This window comes from Vidua chalybeata, chromosome 7 (assembly GCF_026979565.1).
Source record: "Vidua chalybeata isolate OUT-0048 chromosome 7, bVidCha1 merged haplotype, whole genome shotgun sequence".
Classification (NCBI taxonomy): Eukaryota; Metazoa; Chordata; class Aves; order Passeriformes; family Viduidae; genus Vidua; species Vidua chalybeata.
The window spans coordinates 10945812-10972492 of NC_071536.1; the positions used below are offsets into that span (position 1 = coordinate 10945812).

The 26681-nt window shown below is 38.9% G+C and overlaps 1 protein-coding gene across 3 annotated transcripts; it reads right to left on the reverse strand.

Annotated features, from left to right (window-relative positions):
- Window positions 1–3081: 3081 nt before the first annotated feature.
- SF3B1 (splicing factor 3b subunit 1) lies at window positions 3082–26585 on the reverse strand. Of its 3 annotated transcripts, XM_053947041.1 has the most exons (25): window positions 26505–26585; window positions 20627–20793; window positions 18534–18635; window positions 17736–17850; window positions 15822–15901; window positions 14517–14684; window positions 14130–14364; window positions 13198–13410; window positions 12683–12804; window positions 11853–12050; window positions 11660–11761; window positions 10121–10300; window positions 9581–9667; window positions 9183–9453; window positions 8763–8908; window positions 8529–8675; window positions 8278–8403; window positions 7748–7969; window positions 7309–7491; window positions 7105–7216; window positions 6897–7017; window positions 6486–6617; window positions 5327–5599; window positions 4638–4854; window positions 3082–3704 (listed from the first exon to the last, which is right to left on the reverse strand). In XM_053947041.1, the coding sequence occupies exons 1-25, from the start codon at window positions 26530–26532 to the stop codon at window positions 3546–3548; spliced, it is 3906 nt and encodes a 1301-aa protein (XP_053803016.1). In that variant the 5' UTR covers window positions 26533–26585; the 3' UTR covers window positions 3082–3545. The 3 variants fall into 3 exon arrangements, with proteins under 3 accessions (XP_053803016.1, XP_053803017.1, XP_053803018.1); XM_053947042.1 differs by lacking the exons at window positions 17736–17850; window positions 18534–18635; window positions 20627–20793; window positions 26505–26585 and adding an exon at window positions 16214–17489; XM_053947043.1 differs by lacking the exons at window positions 3082–3704; window positions 4638–4854; window positions 5327–5599; ... (15 more) ...; window positions 14130–14364; window positions 14517–14684 and adding an exon at window positions 16214–16269.
- Between the last annotated feature and the right edge of the window lie 96 nt (window positions 26586–26681).

The following is a 26681-nucleotide window of genomic DNA, read 5'->3' on the forward strand; positions in this document are numbered from 1 at the left end:
GGCTCCATCTCCACTTTGCTTGGTCCCTGTAGCTCAGGCCACGCAAGAAAGACCAGACTATATTTGCACACTGTACTCCCTAGTATCTTCCAAAACAATTAAAATTTGGCAGCTATGTTCTTCCAGATCCCCTGGACCTGGCCCAACATGAGGAGCAGAATCAGAGTGAGACTTCTCCAGCAGTGAGTGATTCTCCACACATCCAGGAACTGCTGCAGTTGCAAGGGCAACCAGGAGGGCAAGAGGATTTCTCTTCAGTGCTCTCACTGCCACCACTGCTACTGTGCCAAGACATGCAAGGTGAAAGGAAATCTGACACAGGGGTAAGAGTGCAGCTTTCAGGGCAGCAAATGAGGTGAGAGATGCAGGTTAGAGAGGTCCATGGATAAATGAGGTACAAGCAAAACGGGTACAACTGAACCAGAACAGTGGCAGTGAAGGAGGTGTATATGTGTGGAATTAGATCAGAAGACACAGAAGTGTAAGCAATAAAATGCAACTAAAAGCAAACATAAAATTGAGGAAACTTTAGATTCTTATTTCAGCTGCTCTCAGAAAGAAGCTTGGACAAAAAAAAAAATTCTCCCAAACTTTTAAGATTAGCATACCTTAAGGATAACTGCTAGCCTTGGCTAATTTTAGCTCCATCAGCTCAAGCTGTAAAGGGCCATGGCATCCTTTGATAGAGAAGTTTAGGCTGTAAGGAAATGTACGTATATACAACCAATACATCCTTTTTTCCATTAATAAGGACAAATGAAAAAACCTGATGAAATCAGAACCCACATTAAGTGGTAAAATATAATAATCTAAACTAGGAAGAGCCCAAAGAAGTATGGCTTATATTCTCCTAATTTACTGCCCCTATCCAAATGCATAATTGTAATTAATTTTTAAAAATAGATTAAAATAAAAAATCACATACCTTTTTTTTTTTCTTATAGGTGCCTCCACCTCTTTCCGCATACTGGATGAGCCTGTTCAGGATGACCAGCTCTTAAGTGAAACTTCTGTCCATAGAACTTCTTTTGCAATTCACTGATAAAGCTAGGAGCTCTATGTAAATCCAGAAAGGGGGTTAGAGGACAACTGGAAAGTTGTCCTTTAAAAGATAAACTAATTAAGGAAGTTGAGGGATTGTCCGGACATGCAGATTTTATGCTCATTACTTGTATTTATCAAATATCACACTAATTCTGTGACTAGGTTAACTGCTCAGTTGCCAAGCCATGGCATGTCTCCCATTTTATACACAAGTAGCAAAACAGATGTTTTGTTCACTTAGCCTGTTTTTCTGCATTCCTTTAATTATCATTAAAGGAATTTGAACAGTAGTGATCCAAAGTCATTCAAACTCCTTGGTTTTTGCTGTCCATAACCAGAAGTCTGCTGGTGGCTGGTGTTACCAGCCACCAGCTCAGAGTAAAACTTTCCCATTTATTAATGACTTTAGTTTGTACTGGAAAAGAAAATGTTTGTCTACATGGACAGATGTCATATCTAGGTAGTCATTTATTTCCCCCAAATTTCCTCCTTAATCTTTCTGTGCTGAATAAAACTCAATGTGGTTGCTAAACAACAAAAGCAAAATCCTTCACAAGCTGCTGTAGGCTCCCAGAAAATCCCATCAGTCTATGATCCAGAGATGGCCTCTTTAGGTAGGAGGTCTACAAATCCACAAAGTCTCAAGAAGGATAAAAATGCTTCCTGATGACTCTGCATATCAATAATTGCACTTAAATACTACCACTTCAAACCTGATTTCATACCAGATACTTGGGATAGCAAAACACCCAAACATGAACATCACAGTTTTATGTATGATTCTGTTTCATCAGACAGCTGTCCTTCCCCTGTCTTCCTGAGGAAACAAGAGAAACATTCCATCTTCCTCAAAAAGATTTATGAATTTCTGAGATTTAAAAGTGATGAGCTTCAAAAATACAAAATTGGTAACAATTTTAAGTTGCTCCCCTCCACTTTGAGAAAATTTTTACAATTTCACTTATTTCTAAGAATAATGAATTTGCTGAAGCATATCTAGAAGTCAGGAGCCATCATCCATTCCTACCTGTTTCAGCTCTCTTTTGGCTCATCTCTCAAAACTCAGTGCTTTTTTTCCAGCCCTTCTCCCTCTCTACTGGCACTTGCTTGGTTCTGTCTTGCAGAACTTCTGAGGCAAAGAAGATGGCAGGCTATCTGTAATGCAAACAGTACCATTCAGTGACAAAGCACTAGAAATAGACTAAAATACACCTTACTCTCAGAGGAAACAGTTCAGCAATAAAGACTTCAAGAAGTTGCAGCTGGTTTTTACTTAAGTTTTAGAATACAACTCACTGTTGAAAAAAGCCATTTTCCCCCTAAGTAGTAGTAGTACCTTTATTAACAAAAGGGCCCCAAGTTGCTTTTGTGCCATCCCAAAACCCCTAACAAAAAATAAAACCTGAAAGGTAGGGTGAAATTTTCATATATGCTGAACAGTTAAAGACTCTCAATATTTATGTAAAACAGCAGAGAAGTCAGATAGTACCACTGCACTGCACTTGATAAGATGGAAATGATTCACTCAAGTCAAGGACTCACAGACCAAGGTGTCTGATAGCCAAGCTACTTACAAATATGGTATAATGCACACTACTACCAAAATCATTTGTCCTTGGGTTTTAGGTGGTTTGCTGATAGCAAAACCTTTTTCTTTATAGTACACACACAAAAGGCAAAAAGCAAATGAGAAAATAGAATGCTTTTCTTAGAAACTGCCTCACCTCAAGTGCTGGGAACTAAACTTTCCTAGCTCTTTAATGGAATTATAGGACAGCCTATAAATACCTGGCTTTTTAAACATAACATGATCAATATGCATAATTTTCATAACTGATTTTACAAATGTAATTTCCAATAAAACTGCTAACTTCTGAAAATTTAACAAGCCATGTCCACCAGGACACTGCATATGAAGCAGTAACAACAAGCAATTAAATACTTTTTCCATGAAAATAAACTAATACTACTACAACCATCAGCCAGGCTACAGCTAAATTACTGCATGACAAAGATACACACATTAACTACAGTTGATACATTTTTCTTATTTATTCAAAAGCTAGTGGATGACAAAAAGGGTTAAAATGTTTTATACCACCTATTCATTACATAAACAAATACTTAATCCAAAGGGACTTATTTTACAAGCCCCTCTGTCCAAAAACCACACACAAATTAGTTTTTATACACAAATGTTTATTTCTCAAATAAACTTCCCCTTTAAACACAAGGAATGAAATCTAAATCTTCATAAAGATGGATCCAAAACGAAATCCCTCCAGTACTTTGTAATCACTGTTTTGTTGGTCACTACTGGCTTTAACTGTTTAACATCAAAAAACAAGGACATATTTAAAAAATCATGCTACTGGATACCTAACTCTGCTTCTGACCAGCTCTACACCGATCTCCAAAATTTTAAAATTTTACATCATGAAATCCGAAGCATTTAACTGAACAACAGCTGTGCATTAAACACAAACAACTGAATAAGAAGATTATAAGATGTAATCAAGTTCATAACGAATATAGGTGTTCTTTTCATCATTATAGATTCTTGGATAATGTGCTATCAGAGCATCCTGTGATCCGATGTAGATTGAATTGTAGATCTTCCAATAAACATCTCTGACTTTTCTGGCAGGGTGAAACAAACCCTAGAAAACAGAACAGAACAAAATTTAATAAAAGCTTGCAGTTCCAATTTTCTTTTATTAAATTTAATCAAGCGTTCCAAAATAAGCATTTAATAAATGGACAGAACATACAAGCTTGAGGAAAAAAACAGTTCTATGTAATAACAACATACAAACAGTACTTGCAGGAATATACACTGCAAGAGATTTTCACCTTCCTACTGATGTCAGTATCTTCATGCTGAGGTCCTCACACTGCAAAAGTGTGAAATTTCCTATCTGCAATTACTAAAATGCTGTCACACCTTCTCTACACTGACCTGTATAACTTCAATCCTTGCTCCCCAGCTGTTAGGTGAGTTTTAATTCCACAGCCAACACAGCCACTGTCACATGCAATTACATGGAACAGGAGCCTTCAGATTTTACCACCCCATGCACATTTACAGAAGCTGAACTGCCCAGTGTTGATCTAGCAGTATCAAGTCTAATCAAAACAGTTTTATAGTGCTGCACTGTCTTTTTCTTGGCTAATGACAAATCATGACTATTAATCCTATCATCTCATTTATTTATCTCACTGATTACTTGTCATAAGCCCTCCCAGAGCCAATTTATTCCCCAGCCTTAGTTCACGTCCTCAAAATTTGTGAGATCCTTCCAGTTTAGAAATTAAAGTGCCAGGGTATTTTAGTCAACTGATATTCTAAGTTACCTGCTCTTTCTACACAAGTTCTGTGATGTAATCAGCTATCTCCTTATACCAAACCCTCTGTTTACTGCCTATTTCCACTATTCAAGTCCTTGGCACAGAATATCCTGTTTAAATAATATTTCGAGACAAAAAGCCAGTTTTTCCTTTGTTGGAATTCATCTTCAGTTGACTTTTTTGTCTCCTGGCAAGAAGTCCTGCCTGACAACTGCTCTCTGCTACCCCAGCACACAAGGCCATACCTGTAAACAGTACTGTAACATCCTGCAGGGCCCAATAGCGACTCTGAGGCCCTCCAGAGCCCCCATAACTGCCTGGATGACGTGAGGAGAGGTTTCAAACACATTGGGCCACACATAATTTAACAAGTGATTAAGAGAATCTTCACAGCCGAACCCATAAACACCAAGGGACATGTGCTGCACCACAGCACTGGCTGTTTGCCTGTGTACCAGATCCCTGCAAAGAGAACAATGGGTATTAATAAATTAGACTTAGAAGCAGCATGATTGGACAAGCATACTGTTTCTTTTCACTTTTCTTGAAAGCACTAATAACACTTTCAAGCCATACTTACTGACAGCAAGAAGCAGAGTATCAAAAATCAGTAAAGTGAAAAAAGATGGGAGTTTTCTGACCAATTATTGCACTCCAATTCCACAGAAGTACCAACAACAGAAATTATGAAAAACCGTTTTAATGGAAGAAGTCTTGACTCACTGAAAATGCTTTTATAATTTTAATCTTCAGAATTATTAGTAAAATTGGAGCATATAAATCTGAATTGTTTGCAAATAATGGCTTCCAAATTATGCTATAGCAATATATGCCTTTAGCAAACAAGGACAATATGCGTATTTGCTATCATTAACTATCAGCTATATACTTAAAAATATGACTATGGGTAATTGTAGTACAGAAGTGCACTCACCTGTCCATTAAAGCATCTTCAAGCAATGGTGTAACAGCATAAATGTAATCTTTTCCCATCTCTCCAATGTATTCAAACAGGAAAGAAAGAGATTTTAACACACCATTCTGGACATTCAGTTCTGGAACTCTGTATTCATTCATGAGTGCAGGCAGCACTGTGAAAGGTGAGCATGTTTCAGCCACAATAGCAATTGCTACTGTAGTACATACTCTGTTCTGCCTTTCCTGTACTTTCAAGTTGTTTAGCAGTGTGGCCAATACATCGTGAGGTCTGGAAGAGACAACATGGACATCCATGCCAATAGATTCAGTCAAGATTTGGATAAAATTAGTTAAGCTTCAAAAAAGTGGCAGAGAAATATGGTTTAGCCCTCATAAAAAGTTTAGAGAACTAGGAAACGAACTAAACACTAAACATGAAACACTAAACTCTAGAACAGCTAAAGGATTTATTTTCATAGTCAACATTTTTTACTTTATCTAGACTCAGATTTTTCCTGCCTTCTGTTCTTCGTCTTGTGAACTCTGGAGGGTAGCAGAGCCTCCCCACTATTACTCTGATCCCAGAGGAAATTACAGACCCATATAAAACCAAGTATTGACAGAGACAGGTTATGTCCTGCATGGAGAACAGTTACAGCACTCCTGGCTGCTTGCTCTGTCTGCATTCAGTCAGTCATCAGTCTCTTACAGAACACACATGAAGGTGGCAACTGTGCCTCATTCTACAATGTGCTGAGCTGTAGTATAACCTTAGTGGAAACAAACCTTTAAGAATCAATAAAACTAGTGATTTGGTGGGGCGGAGGGAAAAAAAAAGTGAGAGAAGATAAATTATTTAAAGGAGAGTTTATGAAATAATACAAAGAGGGTCTGAATGCACATCACAGTATCAAACATTCATGAGACAACAGCTCTTACTCCCAAATAAGACTCTAACCTTATTAGTCCACAAATTTTGTTCTGAAGTACAACTAACTGAACATGAACTGAACTATGTTAATTAAGAATACCTGATTGTATTTTTCAAAATGAGTAAAACCATGTCTGCACACATAAAATGTAGAGAATTTAGAGTATTTCCCACCAGAAAAGTAACAATCATCACTATATTTGGTAACTGTGTGCAGAAGTGGATAAGCATTAAACCGACTTACCCAATAGCTTTTGCAATATAACCAAAAGTGTTCACTGTGGCTCTTCTGATAGCTTTCTTGTGAGCTTTTAATAACTCAAGCAGTTCAAAGCAGATCCTCATCCATTCTCTTGCAGAAACATACTCTGCACCTCTGAAAGAGAATAAAGTGAGTTACATCTTCAGTGATGAGAGAGGTTTTTAAATAAAGCTACAAACTGTAGCACCTATTCATTTGCTATCCACAGAGCTAAGCTTAAGCATTTCCTTGATTAGGTAATTCAATAGTGTGCCTGTTAAATATTTCAAGTTTTAGGCACAACTTGAGGAATATCAAGAGATATGACAATAAATATCCAGATGTCAAATTTGAGCTTTTGCTACAATAATTGCCCACAAAGAAGGTTAGATGTTTTAACATTACTCAGCTTACCTGTCTGCAATACGCCCAACAAGATCAATACAATTTTCCTGCACTTTCTCATGTCTGTTCTTCAAAATAGGTGTCAACCGTGGCAGCAGGTCTTTGATTGGTGGTGTCATCTTGTGCATACCTATTGAATTCAAAGAGGCACGTTTAGTTTTATAGTGTTTTTTGAATTTTGCTCTTGAACAGCCAAGTAATCAATACAAATACATACCTATAACATTCACAATAGCCTTAAGCGCTCCAAGTATGCTGCCCAGTACTTCAGGATATTCTTCACCTAGGTACTCATACAAAACAACACCCAAGTGTCCCATCAGTTTTTCCTACAACCAAGCAAAAAGAGTTAGAAGATAATTTTCCCCTCTCCTCTCATTACTACGACCTGCTAGAGCCAATCTGGAAGAGAAGTCCATACCTCTTGACAAGTCTTCATGACAACGGCAGTACGAGAGATCAGGTCAGCAGCCTGCTGCCTGACTTTGGCTGATTTGTTGTTCAAACGCCACAAAACTGTACCACAGATCTGTGGCAAATAGGGTTTCACTCTTTTGCCTAGAGCATTAACCACGGTACCAAAACCATTCAGCATCACAGAATCCTGAGGGAAAAAACAATAAAGGAAAATCAGACAAATAGCAACACTGCATTTTACCTAAACTTGCCATAATCTAAAATTGCTTTTAAAATGCTAACATTTCAGAGATTCAGAGATTGCTTCTGGATTTCATTGATTAGAGCACTGACATCTAAAAAGGGATTCTAAAAATCTAACTTAGAAGCACACATTTCTGTATAACTAACAGTGAGATGGTTTACAATTACAGTGAACCAAATACTCCAACACTTGGCCGTACCTCTGTTGTCTGTTCCTGGAAGGCGTACAAAATACCATCAATGAGCTGCTCTTCCAGTTTGTGATCAATGTCTGCTGCCCCCAGATTTCCCATTATCTTCTCAATTGTTTCCATGACCATCTTTCTGTACTGCTCAGCCTCATCTTTCAGATCATCCACAATTCTAGAAATAATTTCTGCTGCTCCAACTTTATTTGCCAGCTCCACAGTTGTATCAACCAACTAAAACACAGAAATGTTAAATAAGCAAGCATTGAAATTATGCTTAAAAGTAGTTAAAAATCTGCTTTCTACATCTTGAAACTAATTTCCCTCATCTGAAGAAACATCATAAGCCCACTATAAAAAACTAGTTTTACCTTTAGAAATCAGCCAGTGTTTTTAAGAACATAAATGGGGTGAACCACCCCACCCTGCAAGTAATGAAGACATTTGCAAGATGTAAAATTTTGTGATAACCTCCTAAAAATGACCATTCTAATTTTCTTCTACTGTAAAGAATTTCTCAGCTAAAAAAACACCAAAAATACCTGTCTGTAATTTCTTCTGTCCAGTGCCATTCTGTGCTGCCAGAAATGTTTGAAGAAGGGTGGCAAGATTTCTGTTTTAATGTAGTTTGCTTCAACACCATCTGTACCACAACACTGCTTTACGACCTGACAGGAAATAAAAATCCAATAATTTTAACCTGGTGTAGGGTGCGGGGTTTTTTTGCATTTGTTTGGATTTTTTTTTTTGCATTCATATTCAGTATCACTGCTAAACTATCATTCTGACATACCTTCAACACAATTTTTTTCATCTCTTCATCAGGAGACTGGAACTCTCTGATAAGAATCAGCATGACTTCTCTGGTGTAGTAGTTTGCATACTCGGCATCCATGAGTGGAATCAGGTAACCAATCGCCTTCAGAAACGCAGCCAAACCCTATTTAAATGCAAAATATGTCTCTAATAAGTTACAGCAGGTACACATCCATTTCAGTTCAAACTAAAGAAAGTATCTCAGATTTACCTTTCCTCTGTGCTGACGTATACCCTTCCACAAGGGCTTCAGGACAGAATCAAATGACTCAATACCATAGGGAGTGGCTGCCTCAGCCAAAGCAGCAATAGCCAAAGCACTGATGGTGCGAACTTTCTGCTGCTCATCCACCAGCCCTGCAAGAGATCAGGGTTTAGTACCACTTCTTGTACTCATGTCTTAAGTTCAAATTAGCAAAAATAGAGCAGCAGTGTAAAAGGGATTAACTTATTTTTACCAATACCGAACCACTATCAGTCTTCCTTCATCTTTCAGAGTCAGCTGAAACGTTCCTCAGTGTCATAGCAACAACAAAACCAGGACCTTACTGTCACTGTGACTTATTGAGGTATAAATATTTCCAGATACAAAGTGGGCAAAAAAAACTTTTTATGGGAAAGCAGAACTTACCATGCTCAATAATTTCAACCAAGCTCCTGAGATGTGGCAGGATAGCACAACCCATAAGAATAGCAATCTGCTGTACAATCTTGATGCCAGTGTGCCTGGCCTGCCAGGATTTTTTGCTTTTACAGACAGCTTTCAGGAAGGGTAACAGAGAAGGAATGCCCAGAGCAGACGCAACAACGGCAAAGGCTCGAGCTGTAGTATTTCTGACATATTCATCCATGTTATCAATATCAGGTCGCATTGTGGAGATCATTGTTGCCAAACCTGCAGCCTGAGGGACAAAACACAAAACATACCAGTTGGATTTATGAACAGCACAGGTAATTGTCCTGCCATGCCTATGAACATGCAGGTATACGTAAGCTAACTCAGCGCTTTAATAAAGGATGGAGTTTTACCTTAGCCAAGTTTGAAATAATTTCTCTGCCTTCCACTCTAGCATAGTAATCTTCATCAATCAGCAGTGGTTCAATGACGACAAGGATCTGAAAGAGATAAACAAATTAATATTTCCTTTTATTAATACTTTCCATAGTATTTCTAGCCTTATTAAGAGTCCATGAAACAGAGATGATTCCATTAATTAAAACTTAAAGCTTTACAATAATCAGAAAAAACAAAATCTATCACATTGTTTTCATAGCTCTTAAGGATGTAGTCTGGAGATACTACCTAGATCAGATAAGGTCCTTCCCACCTCCAAATTTGCATATATCATATTTACATCATGCCTCAATACTGTACAGCCTACACTCCAACTACACGATAAAAACTTTAATGTTTGGTTTAAGAAACATGAAAGTGAAATATGTTTAAAAAAAGTGGTATCATTCTCTTCTCATATGCACATAAAATGCAGAAAATACAAATCAGAGGTGAAACAGCAAAATCAAATGGCAAAATGCAAACCAGAGGTGAAGCAGCAAACTGCAACACACCTTGTGTACATATGGTCGGACCAAGTCATCCAATTTGTAAAGAATTCTGTCGATGACTTTGACAAGCAAGTGACGCTCCTGATCTTCAAGTGTTGGTGACATCAGCAGAGGCAGAATCTGATTGAACAGTGGCCCTGCTCCAAATTCCCGAGCTTTGTCAGTAATTTGCCGCAACGCAGCCTGAACAAAACCAGAAAACCTGCCAGTTAAACTAAGGAAACAACACTGAACAATCATAAAACAGGTATTAGCCAAGTTAAAATGTAACTGACTGCATCCACAGGCTTCCAAATACTTGCCCCAACCACCACAAAACTATTTCAAGCAATTTTATGCTGATCTGTTAAAACACAAATGTGTGATGACAAACACTGTGTTGTTTGCCCAGGTGTTCAGTTTTCAAGAGAAGCATACTTCTGAGCTAATACTGGCTCCCTATGGAAATAGCTTCACAGCCCTTGTTTGCATCCAGACAGCTTGGTGCTTGGTCAGTTTAGAGCATTTGCAGAAATGACTGCTATTATGCCACCTAATGCTTAAGGCCAAAACTTAAAGAAGAGCTACACTTAGGAGCTAATTTAGATGTAAGAAGCAAAATCCAGAAAGTTACAAAGCTGTGTTAAGCAAAACACACTATAAATCTAGTTTCTCATAATTGTAAAAAACCCAAGAATTACAAAAGGCCTACACCATTTAGTGACTGACACTACTGTCAAAAGAGCAGCAGTATTAAATTATACTGAATAACAAAAAGCCATACAGATATAGAAGAGGAAGAACAAAAACACTAAACAGTGCATGCTGTTATGGCTGGAACCGAGTTAATTTTCTCTACAGCCCCTAGTATGGGGCTGTGTTCTGGATCTGTGCTGGAAACAGTGCTGATAACAACTGGGATGTTTAGTTACTGCCAAGCAGGGCTTACATAGAGTCAGGGCCTTTTCTCCTTGTGACCCCACCCTACCACTGAGAAGGCTGATTGGCACAAGAAATTGGGAGGGGACTCAGCCAGGACAGGTGGCCCAAACTGCCCAAAGGGATGCTCTACATCATATGGCATCAGGCTCAGCATACAAGACAGAAGCCAGGTGGAAAGCCAGCCAAGAATCACTGCTAGGGGTCTGCCTAGGCATCACTTGGTTGGTGATGAACAACTGTTTTCCATCTGCATCACTTGTTTTCTTGGAGTTTATTTCTCTTCTTTTGTTTTTTTTGTGTGTTTTTTTTTTTTTCGTTTTGTTTTGGGATTTTTTGATGTTATTTTCCTTTACTATTATTATTAATTAATTCTTATCTCAGTACACAAGTCTTCTCACTTTTACTCTTCTGATTCTCTCCTTCACCCTACTAAGGGAAGCAGAGGGAGAAGCAAGCAGCTGTGTGGAGCTTAGTTACCACTTGGGTTTAAACCACAATAGATAGCAAAGATTAGGAGAGTATCTTCAAGAGAATCGCATGGACAACTAAAGCTAAACCTGAGAACAAACACCAATTCTTGAAAAATGAGATTACATAAACATATCTGACAATTCACCTTACCTTTCGCATGGGAGGTGTGCCATTCTTTATTTTCAGAAGTAATTTCATTATTTTTCTCTCCTTCTGTTCCTCAGGACTCAGAGTCGATTCATCAACATCAACCTATAAGCAATTCCAGACAAATAAATGGGCATTGCTACATAATCAAAAGAAACCAGGGAAGTTAAATCAGCATGAGTGCAATCTCCTTTACCAGCAGCTTGTCGAAGTACTGGATATCATCTGGTTTCAGGAATGGCAGGTTGCCAGATGGCTGGTCATTAACACTCTTCATAGTGCGGTCCTCTGTCTGCATGTGGAACCCTGTCATACCCCCCAGGGGTGTCGGAGTTGCTGTGAGCTTCCGAGCAGGAGTACGGATGGGCACGTAACCAGCCGGGGGTGGGAGAACCTGAAGAAGGGGAAACAAAATTCATTTTAATTGCAACAGATATAAAATGAAGAACCCATCAAATACAAAACATTGCTTGAAGTTGTAGCTTTCACTTTACTTGTTTGGGGTTTTGTTTGTTACTACATACAACAGACCCCATGTTCCCAGCAAAACAAACTCACCCCGAGAGCTGGTATTTGCATTTATCCTGTACTGACAACATTTCAGAAGAAAGCTCACTCCCACTGCAGAGAGCTGGGATAATAAACTGTGAAGTCTCCAAGGATTAAAGAAGCACTTCAATAACTGAATCAACATAGTATACTTGCTGTCTCAGTATTTGTAACCCTCTTCCATGTTTGTCTACATCTGGACTTACAATTTCTATCAGTCCACACAGAGTACATTTCTGGCCTTGACAGGCATTTCCAGCACTGAGAAGCACAGTAGTGATTTGCCTGTGAGATCACCTTTAGACCCCCCCTTTCTAAGGGATTTACAACAAATCAGTAATCAAGTCAAACAAGCGTGTACAATCAATAATCAATAATTAATGTGAAACATTCTACTTTTGGGGGAAAAAACCCAGTAATCCCTGGTAGGAAAAAAACTTCATCATGGTCTGCTGTATTTTAATCCAGATGAATTACCTTATATCCTTCAGGAAACATAGCATCCAATTCCTCATCAGAAAGTGGTCTGTTTCTCTCATCAATTTCCCTCTCCCAGCGCCAAGCCTGCAGCTGTTCAGGAGTCATGCTCATGATGTGACCTATATCCAAATTTTAAAAAAATATTTTAAAAAAAATCATTTTGTATGCAGAAGCAGATGATTTGTTTACTTAACTTTTAATGCTCTCTTGAGTCAAAGTTTCCATAGCACCTGTACTCTGTAGCCAAGTAAGATAGCAAACTTTTACAGAGCCTTGTATCAATTTTTTCACTAAACTGAACAGCAACAGACATGTAACCTTAGTCTCAATTCCTCTCCAGAAATGAGTTGCTGTGGACACTGCCACAAAAATAGCAAACTGAGCATACACTGACTGCTTTCATACAGGCAGGAGAGCATGCTGGGCAGAAGTCTGTTTCAAAAGACAATACAAAAGGAAATGCTTCATTCCCACAACACAAAGTGAAGCCTTAGACAGGGGACTGAGCTTACCTGGTGTAGGGGTTGCCATGTTCATAGCTGGTGTACCAATGGGTGTTTTGCCAGGTGTCAGAACAGGAGTGCTGCCACCCATCTGGCTCGCAGGTGTTTCATCCCAGCGTGACTTCCTTTTGCTTGCTCCTGGGGTTGGTGTCTCACCAATGGAGTCACCACCTCTATCTGTACGAGGTGTCTCAGCCCAGCCACTGCCATGGCCCGGAGTATCTAAGGAAAAACAAACCAAATTTTCTCAGAAACCTGAACAGTATATACTCCAACTATACTATCAATATTCAAATCCGTTTTCAGTATCAAATTAACAGTAGGCAAAAAGACTACTTTGCTGAATATTGAAAAAACCCAGGCATTATACTAAAAAAAAAAGTGTCATTTTCTTGCTGAACCTTAGTATAAAAAGATAAGATTCTTAAAAAATAACTACTCAGCTATTCTAGGAATTGAACAAAGCACTTAATGTACTCCCTTGATAAAAGCATTAGGTAACAAGTGTTTCACTGCTCTCTGACACAAGTCAAATTCAAATTAGGCAGGTGAGATGCTTCTCTAACTTGTTTTAATAACCTCTTAAAAAAACCCTTAACAATTAAAAAACAACACACACAGACATATTATGAAAAGTAATTTAACTTGTGCTTCTTTACTGTGTCCTTTATACATTAAAAACCCAACCTGCAGCAGTCATTAGATATGACAAAACTGTGGTTCCATATTTGAGCCGAGATACTTTCATGGATGCCACTTAGGTACAGACAGAATCGATGCTGAGAACTCAGACAAGAATAACTCCCCACATCAACCACTAGATGTCAGAATATAATTACTTTTTGCCTGGATTCTGAACTCACTGTTTACTTAAGGTGAAAAAAAACAGTACTATTAACCATTCAAAACTTCTTATGCACCTCCCAGTTTGCCATAAATACCTCTTTCTGTTTTGGGGGTTTCATCCCATCGATTTTTCCGTGCACTGGAAGTGGCACCTCCATGGCCTGGTGTTGCATGACCAGGCGTGTCCCGGCCGGGTGTTGCAGCTCCTGCTGGTGTATGACTGGGGGTTGGATCCCAGATTTTTGAGCCTGGGGTGGCACCTGGAGTTTCGCTACCCTTTGCACGGCCTGGAGTTTCATCCCACCGCAGAGATGGAGTGTGTCCAGGAGTCTACACAAGACAAAACCAGTAGTATCAGTATCTCATCCTATACAATAAAACACTGCTAGTTGTTCTTAAGTACAGTAAGATACTTCTGACACTCAAGAGGATTAGCACTGATAATGTATTCTGTAGACAGCTGATAAGCACTGGGTCATTACCTCTGCTTGATCCCAACTGGACAATTTTTTAGGTGTAGCACCAGGAGTCTGATCAGCTGTCTGATCCCAACGCCGTTTGCGTTTTGAAGGTGGCTGAGAAGCGGCTCCATTGACGACTTTAAGCTCTCCAGCTTTAGCTTTTTCAGCTAGTTGTTGCCTAATTTCCCTCTGTTTAAGAGCACAAAAACAAAAACATAAGAACTCTTCAAATCATACCTTTAAAAGAGTTTTTCCAATATCTTTTTATGCTTTGAGGTTTTGCTCAAATAACCTGCAATTAGCTACTGCTTTCATTTCAAGGCCACTCTTTTTTCAAATTCTTCTATAGAGACAGAGCAGTTGTGTTTGAGGGGCTGTTTTGAAATTATTTTTTCAATAAAAGCCATTCTTACAGCAAATGCACAGAGAATTTTTACAGCTATCAGTTTCTGTCACCAAAAGGTATATGCCTTAAGACCATTACCCACCTGTTTCAAATAAGTACCATTTCAGTAAACTAGAGATGGATGACTTAGAAAATATGCTCACAGGAGCTACATCCCATGACACAAAAAAGCCCTGCAATTCTTACTTTAAATCCTGAGATGATACTGCTAAAACAGCACACTAACAGAGACTGTTTTGCACTTATCAGTTGATCCATAAGCAGTAAGACTGCCAAAATTATTAACTAATTCCTCACTTAAGAAAAATCAATGTTAGAAGTCACAGGAACTGCAAGGTCTTGCTCCAGTCAGCAAGATGGTACTCTAGGTATTACACAAGTAATGTGCTTATATTATCAACATCTTTTTAACCATTAAAATAATTTTTAAAGCATGTTTTTGGTTTTTCTATTTTCTTTTTTTTTAGTATTTAAAACCAAATGCCAATCTTATACTCCATCTTCGTACTGCAACATCTGTTGTAGGTACTTCACCAAAAGATTTTTAAAACCTCCCTGGTTTTCCTATACATAGAGCTCACAAAAAAAAAAACTATCTCTCACACTGACTAATTCTCAGTTACTGTTAGATTTTTTCTCTCTCTAAAAGAAAAGAAACAAGTCCAAGTACTATAAAAAAAAAATCCAGATTAAAATGTATTGAGACTACTTTTCCCTGCATTGCTTAAGTATTACATAGAACAGATGTTTTTTAGAACTTTCAACTTCAAATTCTACTGACTTTCTGCATATGAAGAATGTGATTTTCTAAGGAAAGAGGCTTTTAAGTCAAGAGAATTTACGTTCCCACTTTTGTAACATGCTTTCAAAGGCTGTAACATGAAACTCAGCCCAAGTGGAAAACCCTCCCCTCCACACACCTCTTCTTTTGTTAAATGCTGTTCACGCATAACATCCATGTACGTTCTGGCATTCATTTTAGGGTCTGGAGTCTTCCCTCCTGCAGAAGAGAACAGCAACAGGAATGGAGCACAATGAGTACAGGATAAGCAGAAACTATGGACTTCTACTGTCCTGCTCTAGTATTATATTATTCCATGATCATTTAATTTTACTTTTTGATTGAATTTTTTTAAATTACATGTATCTTACATTTATTCAGTTTGCTGATCAATTTAACCTGTTTGAACACAAACATAACTACTGCAGTTTCAAACAAATATTTTAAAGCCGATAAAAATGATAAAATGACAACACAGTTAAGAGTCTTCAGAAGTGATGGGTTCCTGGGTTGCTAATCCGGAATACGTACACTTTCGTGCCTTTGTCTCCATCAGCAGTTCTGACTTCAAGCAGCAGAATAGAAGCCTAGAAAATTATCTCTTTACCATTAGTAACACTTTGGAAAGATATTTATAATCAAAACATTACCTTGTGTAAGCTGTTAAATCCTACTTGTTATCTGACTATAAATAACTATTGCATACCTAAGTAATGTTTAAATTGTTTTATCATAAAGACCCATTTATAAGTTTGACAAATCTGGACATGTCTCACAGACCTTCTAGTGTCATATTGTAACAGGGCTTCATTAAAAATAAAAATAAAACAAAATAAAAAAACCCCAAAATACTGTTTGATGACACTTTCCCCCTCTTCTCTTCTCAAGGGACACTTGTGATTGGGAGCTGAATGCAATACAGTACATACACCACCACAACAATACTCACAGGTAATGGGTTTTGTACACCATATGTTGTTTTATGCTCTGTATTTTGCATTAACTGATTTTTAAAATACATTAAAAGAAGCCCAACTTTATAGAAATGAGACTTGTCAAGAAAAACACTTTTCTTTAAGAAAAATGTGCAGATTTGCTATACAAGTGGTATAGCTATTATACTTTAGGGAAAAAAATAAACTTCTTAAACATTTCTATACTGATGATCACTGCCCAATTGGCTGTGTCTTTCTGACACTAGCTTTGATAGGACCTTCCTTTGGAATACTTTTTCACCATAATCTACACAGGATGTGTTGAACTGCACCCTTAAGAATGCAGACAGGACTGGCATATAGCAGTACTGCTGTAGGAAAGAAATTAAGGACAGTTAGTATGGGCCTGTGAATTCTGACAATACATGTTTATATCAATTACAATTAAGCAAGTAAAATAATTAATATCCCTATTAATTCATGCAGGCTGAAATTCTCATTTGTAAAACCTGCAAAATAGCTACTAATTTTAAGCCAACAGGCACCTTATTGCCACATGTGAAACTCACTCACCTGAAGAAAATTTCAGACCCACTAACACCCCTTCTCCTGACTTGCATTCTAAAATTATCAGAACAGACTTGAACTATTAATAGTATCAAAGTCTTATATATGCTTTTGCTTCTTTTAGCTATACCACCTAAAGTTTACATAGGATGGTAAGAATTAGGTGCTCTACTAGCATTTCAAAAGCAGTAACCCTGTAAATCTATAACTTGGAATGAAAACTACCAAGGTACTGAATGAATCTGAGCACTCAATACACAAGTTGTTCAAAGTACAACGCACAACCCAAAACGAAATGAAAAGAGAAACCTTTAACCCTTTGTGTTTCTATGGCAATGGCTCATTGACAAGTTTCTTGTCCTTCTACCTGGAAAGAAAACTCGTATTATAAAGATGAAGAATATGGCATCTAAATTTTCAACCAAATCTCTATGAAAAGGGGATGTTTAAAACAAAACTAAGTTTATAAGCATGCCAACAGAAATCAAAGGGCTAAAGACAATTAAAGACAAAAATTTCATACATGGTATAGAAAAGCCAAAATAAATTACCATCTGCAAAAGGATCAAGACGCTCAGGGGAAATTATCATCATCCGCCTGTGCTTTTTGTACTCATCTTCCCGATCTGCAATCTTCTGAGGACGGTGTTCTGCAAAAGGATCATACTAAAAACCAAGAAAGCCTGTTAGTCACAGATTTATGAAGACTAATATGAAAAGTGTCTGGTACTGTATTCATTTTCAGTATTATTAAAAAGACTTAAATTATTTTTTGCCTCAACTGTGCAGGAAATGTCAAAACACTACACTAATGTAAAGTTTATTTCTGTAACTAGAATTTCAGTTTTTTAAACACAGAACTTCTTATGAAATAATTTCTGATAAAAATTTGGTATTTTAAGAGTTTATTCACTTGCTACCAAAGCATTTCATGCTGTCTACCTTTCCCCTTCTTTTTGCAGGGTGACTTAATGCTACTTCTTATGCTTTTAAAGTTTACAGAAAAATACTCCAGGAATGTAAAATTTAGGTGATTACATTTTCCTTAAAAAATGAGAAGTATAAAGGATATTAAGTTTCCCAGTTATTTTAATTTAATGAACTATCAGATTTCAATTTTTAAAATTTTGATAGTTTAGTTCCCATATTCATTTGGCTTTACATGCACAAGTGCCAATCTTTATCACCTGTGGAATTCCAAACTAAAGCAGTAACAAGCTTGCAGCTATATACAAAAACCACAGCTCTTTACATACATCTTATATTTCCAGAAAACAAAGCCTGTTATTAAGAGTTCTTTTCCTCAATACCTACAAGAGTATTGTACTGTGCCTTCAATTAAGACGTACCTGTTCAGTAGATTGCGGTATGTCATTAAGCAATGCCACTGGAGCATGGTATCCTGGCTTCTTCTGGCCAAGCAGACTTGTGGAAGGGTAGTCATCATCATCCTGTCAGTGAAGACAGGGTTAATTTGTCATGCTGGTATTATACTAACTCAAACTAACACCAAATAAACATGCTGTGGTCATAGAAAAGATGAAAATGAACAAGTAGAATACTTAATTCAAAATTTTAGCAAGCTTTCTCATATAGCTTTTCTTATTATTCCCAAACTAGTGAATCAGATAAACCTGCTCATATCACTAGGAATGCTCAAGTAATCTTCAATATGCTACATTTAACCAAGTATGCTACCTACACTAATTAGACAGAAAGTCTGTATTTCATATTGGCACTACCGTTAGTTAGCGCTGTAACAACCAACTAGTTACCATTAGAACCTAGCTAGTTCCCCAGCTGGTGTGTGAGAACTGGTGCAGAGATAGTTTAAACTATTTTTCATACAAGTCATATATATATATATATATATATGGAACAAGACTTTATAACTGTATTAAAAGGCTTCAGAAACAGCAAAAAATTCTGAGATAGATTCATGTTTGTTTAATTATACTTACTCAATCACAATGGCAATAACAAGCACTTGCTTTTGCTATTTCTTCATATCAGTAGTCAGTTTCTATTCAATTGTTTACAGCACCCAAAAGAAAAACTGCTTATAAAACTATGAAGCATTTTCAGTGAACCCCAGAGTAATAGAAATTTTTAATAAGGCATTCTTAGTCTGTAGATGATACACGTACATCACTAAAAAAACACCTCATGTATCAACTAGTACTAAACTAAACATCTTCCTCATTCTTAGAAATAAAATTCTCTCAGTGTATGATGTAGTTGCCTCTGTACTTATGATAAGGCCTATAGATCTGATGGTTCCTGCAACTGAAAATATGGTCCAATGTTTAACATTAGAAATTAACATAAGATAATCTTACAAGCAGGATACATAAGGAAAAACACAACACAGTGAAAAAGCCAATTCTTAAGAACAGCTCTGAAATTTGAGCCAGGAATCTTAAAACAGTCCCTACAGTTTGCTGGCTGAAGTTTTATTAATTTTTTTACTGTCATTTGTAATCCTGGCAGCAGTAACAGAGCAAATTATTCCAGCCAAAGCTAACATTAAGTACCAGGCCACAACTTTTTGCCTTCTCCTTGGGCCTATGAGGCTCTCAAAGCAAAATCCATTACGTACAAGCCAGACTTAGAACTGCAGCCCTGATAAGAAGGACTTGGGGGGAGCTGGTGGAGGGGATGCTGGACATGACCCAGCAATGGGCACTCCCAGCCCAGAAAGCCAAACAGGACCTGGGCTGCATCCAAAGCTCCATGGGCAGCAGGGCAAGGCAGGGGATTCTGCCCCTCTGCTCTGAGATCCCACCTGGAACACTGCATCCAGCTCTGGGGGCCAGCACAGGAGGGACAGGGACCTGGTGGAGTGACTCCAGAGGAGGTCACCAAGAGATTGGAGAAATGGAACACCTCTCTTTCAAAGGTGAGAGCATTGCTTTTGTTCAGTCTGGAGAAGGCTTTGGGGTGACCTAACTGCAGCCTTACAGCCCCTGAGGGGAGCCTACAAGAAAGCTGGAGAGGGACTTTTTAATGTGAGGATGTAGTGATAGAACAAGGGGATACGGCGTCTAACTGAAGGAGAGTAGGTTTAGATTGGATATTAGGCAAATAATTGTTTTCTTTGAGGGTGGTGAGGCCCTGGCACAGGCTGCTCAAAGAAGCTGTGGATGCCCCATCCCTGGAAGTGCTCAGGGCCAGGCTGGAAGTTGCTTTAAGCGACCTGTTTGAGTGAAAAGTGTCCCTGCCCATGGCAAGATGGTTGGAACAAAATTATCTTTATGGCCTCTTCCAATCCAAATTATTTAATGACAATGTGCTTCCCAGATAACACATACTTGGTCCACTATGGCTTTAATGAAAATTGGTTCTACTTCAAGCAACTGCTACTAAAATCAATTACTCAAAATCAATTCTGAAATAGTTACATTGCAGGCCCTAAACAAACAAAATAAATAAAATCACTTACATCTTCCAATTCAGTAGCTGCAATAGAAGTGACATATCCAGCAAATCTGCTGTCACTGCCACCATAAATTTCTTGATCATAATATCCTGTGGAATCAAGGCCTACTCCTTGTGCTTCATCAAGAGCAGGCTTTTTTCCTTGAATTTCTCGAATTTGTGCTTCGATATCTAGGGTAAAGACACACACACAGAAGTCTTGTTACACATACATACAAAATGTAGTAGTCATGTATAGCAAACAGCTTTTTGCCCAACCTGGAAGACTATCATTAAAGAAATAAACATATATGATGCACAAAACTACAAAATCACAATTCACAAGCTGGTATACATAAAAAGCTTTTCCTCATATTTTACAATGATCCAGCACAGAGGACTTTAATTATATGGCTTAAAGCAAACAATTTCATTCACTGCTACCATATCTCATCTTCTGACAGAGGTAGCAGAGAAGCTAATTTACACCACAGCAGTATTTCTCAACACTACACTAACAAGACCTTTTCACAACAAATGTCATCCTCTCATTAAAAAAAGCCTTTCACAATGTTATCACCAATTTTGCTAATTTGAACAACTCTGTTCAAAAGAATTACTGCACAGGTTCTCAAAACTGAGATTTAATGAAATAATACTGTATTTGTTTCCTAACATATTGCAAAGCTATGCTATCTTTAAGTAAATAAAAAACCCAACTCTAATATGCCACTGGTAACAAGTTAATAGAAAAACCCAAAAACTTAGGGTCTCTCTTTTCCATTTGGCAGCTCAAATGTTATTTACTCATCATTATTCCTGCCCAAATCACCATCTTTGAAGACTACTATTATTCTGGATAACAAAACACTCTTCAAACGGGACAAATGGGAGCTTTGTCATTCTTGTACTGCATCAGTATCTGACTCTAATCAACTCTTGTGGTCATCTTTGACCCTAGAAATTTGGTACTTTCAGAAAGAACATTAACTTCTTAATCCAAAAAACAAGGAACTAAATTAAACCATGCCTTCCTCCCATCTGCTGCAATGCAAGATGAAAATAAATTGCAGTAATCCAACTATCTTCAACAAAAGTAACTGTAGGTATACTGATGCACAGCTGTATAAAAATTATTATTCTTTTCACTGAATTTTGAGTTAATAGATATGGAAAGACAATTATCCATACAATGTAAATTTCATGAGATCAAACAATTACTTTAATGGCCAAGAAAACCCCCAAGAGTTGCATTTTATGGCTGCAGGAATATGAAGGATCATGGTTGTGAGGAAGAATTGGAGTACATTGCAACTGGACTACAAAAGAACCTTTCAACATCAGTAATTCTGGGATTCACCCGCTCCCACCTGAAGTGATATTGCTTGCCACCTTAACTTAAAGGAAATTTGGCAATTTACAAAAAAGTTACAGGAAATCTTGTTCACATATAATCTTGAATCCTGAGTATTCAGTAATATTTACTACTGTAGCTCACTTCTCTTTTCAGGATAAATAAATTTGACATGTTTTTACCATCAAGTCACCTTGCAAAAGACACTGCACAATGTTATGCAACACCTGTTAGGAAATCTGACAAAAAATAAGAATATTTTTTTTAAAGCTAAGATTATTACTAATGCAAATTATTGGATCAGAATTGCTTACTTTAAAAGTTTAAAATGTCAACACTGCAAACTTCAAGCCTTAACGTCACAGCTGGGTCCTTGTCTTATCACAGACTGCCACTAACCAAAAAAAAAAACAAAAAAAAAAAAAAACCCAACAACCACAAAGCCACTGTAAGCCAAATTATGCCTCGTGTACAAAGGCATGTTCTCTAGAGAGGGAGCTCAGCAGAGTTTTACCTGACAAGTCTTTGCCCTATAGCTATGAGTGAGAACAGCAGAACTTAAGTGTTCACTTAGTCAGAAAGAAGCACTGACTTCATGTGAAGCACCGTAAACCTGGCAGCAAATCAGCAATTCCTGCACTGGTCTAGTGAAGAAACCCAGCAGAAATGTGATTCTAAACTCATTAAGAGTCCCACACACAGAAGATATACCCTAAAGGCTTATAAGGAGAATCTTGCTCCAGCCACTTCAGGGCTTCCATTGAACTTCTTCAGCTTTCTAGAGCAGAATAACTTCACTCAGCTCTGTGTTACAGACTCGTGATGCCTTAAGCTCATGAGAAGCTGAAACCTCACAAAAGCCTTATACTGCCGGCCATGAGCACCCCCTGAATCTGGCCTTTGGGTACATCCTGTAAAATCCCGCACAGCCCAGGGGATTCCTGTGAGTCCAGAACCTGGAATACATTGCTCTCCAATGTATTAGTTCCTGAAGAAACAGTAGAAAGAAGCTACTTCCAAATTAGGGATCTTTCTCTTGCCCTCAGAGGCCTCTGCTTGCCTTCAGAGGCGCTTACAGTGTCCTCTGAAGGTATTCCATTTCTGTGGAATCATCCTATGGCATGGCTATAGAGTCAACGAAACTCAATTACTTTCTCCACATATTTTTTAGTTATTTCTGTTTCTCCTAGAGAGCAGATGAAGCTCCTGATTCCTTCTGCAGCCTGGTGCGTTGCAGTACTGGGGTGGAAGGGAATACCTGGAGCTTCCATCTCTACCAAGAACACCATCACCAGCATGGAGTGGGTGATGTGAGGGTACAACCCCACCGTTCCCCTTATTTCCAAAGAGCAGTCAGTGGAACAACAAACACCCTGCCTTCTTCAGTGGCACACTAAGGCCTGACTGAACATCCACAGCTGTAACCAACTTCAACATGAAAAAAGCCTATGGATCTTGCCTACAGGATCATCATGCCTTACCACCACCTGTTCACTGAATCAACCTGACCATACAGCTCCAACACATAACACACTAACAAGTCCCCTGCACTGCAGGATGGGCCACAGAGATTTGCTTGTGCTTGGCCTCCCACCTCTACTATCACCAACAGAGTTAAGTAAAACAGTGGGGGGATTTCTGCAGCAGAAGTGTCAATACAAAAATATTTTCCTATTGACAGCTCTTACCAACACTTAACACCACAACACCTCATCCTCCAACGTTATTTTTAAAACAGCTATATTTCATGAAGAGGGTAGAGGTGTCATTCATTACTGGCCTTCTCCTTTAAATTACACAGATTTCATCTGTTAGCAGGGCAAGGAGCATTCTCATTTTCCTACAGCAAAACCCACTGGGTTATCTATACCAAAAAAACCCAAAGTCTACATAGGCTCAACAAACCTTACTCATAGCCACCCTAATTTTTTATTAATACCACACAGCCTCCAGGTGCCAGTTTAAATGAAGCACTCTAGAGAGAACACCCCACAAAAGCCATTGAACCAGGAGCCTGTAGCCACATGTAGCCTGTGCTTGAAAAGCATCACATATTTAGGTAGAAAATGCTATTCTGACATTCAAGCTTCCTTGAGCTAACTGGCACTTCCTTGAAAAAGCTCACACCACATTTAACAAAGCTCTTTAATAAAAAGCAAATTAAGAAAGAGTAATCACAAAGCTTAAAGACACATTGTGCAAAGCAAACTACTTGTTTAATGGCTTAGTCAAGCAGGACATAATGGAAACTTCACTCACAGAAAAAGAGTAAAGGGAGTGGGATATAGGGGGAAAAAAAGAGGAGGGGGATAATATTCTACTGATTGTTCCTTTTCTATATTTTACTCTATTATTTATGTATTTTGGTATTTTAGCAGAAGCAACTTCAACAAGCAGCTTATTTGAAACATACCATAAATGCTGAATATTATTAAAATCAACACTTTATTCGAAGTCACTGAACATCTAGCTCACAGAGAGGCTTTCTCTAAGTATGTGCTCTGCTACTACACATGTAGTTCTACTCTAAACGTTAAAAAAAGAAAGAAGACCCTGTGCTGGAGAGGTATTTTACAGAGTAAATAGGTTCTATGTTTTCATGTCTTATCATTTTTTTGCACATTTAGCTTGCCCTTGCATGGCCTTATTTTTAGCTACTTTAGCACTCTTACATGTTAAATTTATTATGTTTGAAGATCTCTGTTCTTTTCTCAGCAAGAAAAAAAAATAAAAACTACCTTCAACAGCATTGAAAGTTCATGCATTTATTGAGGCTTTATAAGCTGCCACTTGAAACTTCACTTTTCAGCCTCAAACACAGAGTCCCCCTTTAACTATGTAGCTGACACAAACTCCAACTGTTTTGATGCTTCTTTCAAGCTATATCTTGAACACATCAATCAAGAAGTATTTAACAAACAGTACAAATATATTAAAAATATTTTAAGACTATTTAGTAACAACTCAATTTGAAAGATTAGTGAGGAACTGAAAAAAGATAGGCTAGAACTTGGAAGCAAAATAATCATGCTGCTCAGCTAATGCCTCCATGCTGGGAAAGACCCTTACGTGATCATATCCTGTTATATCTATTTTTTATTTAGTTACCCTCCCCCTTAAAACCTGTTCTGATACAACACTAATCAAAACACATGCAACTGGAAGCCTGTCAATGTTTTCACTGAAGTCAATGCATCACCATTTGCTCCAAGAAATAAGCAATTTCAGCTTGGAAACAACCAAACCTCAACAATTCTACTATTTTATGATAAGAATCTCTTTAGGTAGTAGGAGAGGCAGAGCACTGTGATGGGTAATGCTCATTTGGGTACTATCTCACACAACCCTTATGCATGTCACATTACATAAACAAAGGACAAGACAATTTCTGTAATTATACAAAAATACTCTAGAATTCTAAAAAAAAAAAAAATCAAATTAAATTTTTAAAAAGTAAGGACAACAGTTTAAGCTTTTCTTCATCCCTAAACTCAGATTAGGTCTGTAGTGTTAAACACTACATTAACCCCACTTCCACGGGAGATGATGGCTTTCCATATGAAAAGCTTTTTTCAGTTAAAAAACTGAAAAAAAAGGGAAAAAAAGAAAAAAAAAACCTAGGGAAAAAAAAACCTAAAAGACAATGAATGCCTAGGCGCCCTGCCTACCTCACAGTGCACAACCACCATCCAGAGGCAGTTTTCGATTAGTGAATTATGCATATAAATGAAAACAAAATACAGCAGAACACCTATCGTACACAGAAACACAAGAGAAAAAACCCGAAGCAAAAACACAGAAGCAGTGTAATTCTGCAAATTATTCTCGGGTGCAAGCCGCAGCCAATGCCCACAAAGAGAGCTCTGATTCCCACTGAGAAGAGCTGAAGCAGCAGCGCACACGGCACCTTCGACGAGAACACAGCGCCTGGGAAAGCCCTCAGCCGCCAAATCGCTCCGGGAGCCGCTTTCCTACGTCAACACCCGGCCGGCAGGAAGTCTGTGTAAAATGGCAGCTCGAGCGCTCCAGACCTCACGATCTCTCCCCTCCTTCGGGGCACTTTTCTCAGCAAGCACCGCGGCGGCTCAGTATCGGCTCGGGCCGCGCCGGCTTCCAGCGGGCAACATCCGCTCTCCGGCCGCCTCCAGCCCTGCTTACCGAGGCCAAAGGGCTCGGGCAGGGAATGAACGCGCGCTGTTGGCATTTCTCATGCGAAACTCGCACCAGCACCGCGGGGTTTTCACAGCGCACCGGCCGAGGCTCGATGGGCGGAAGGAGGCCGGCGGCGGCGAGTTCAGCGACCGAGCTCCCCCGCACAGGCCCGGCCGCCGCTCCGGCAGCACAGCGAGAGCTCCCCCTCATGCCCGCCCCCCGCCCGGCCCGGTGCTGACGAGCGCAGCCGCCATTACACACATGCCCTGCCCGCCCGGCTCCCGCCCGACGAGTCGCGCCTGACGCTGCCCGGAGCCGGGGAGAAACACAAGCAGCGGGCGATGTCCAAGCGCGGCGCGGGCGGGCGCGGACACGGGGCTTTCCGGGCTATTTTTACCTTCGTGGGTCTTGGCGATCTTCGCCATTTTGTGCAGCGCCAACGACGCCGAGGCGGAACTGGCGCGGCCCCGCCGCTTCCGCTACGCGGGGCCGCCAGAACCAGCAGCGCGCAGGCGCGGCCGCCGTCCCGCGGGCCGGGGGCCAGGCCACGCCCACCGCCTGATGGACGGCGCAC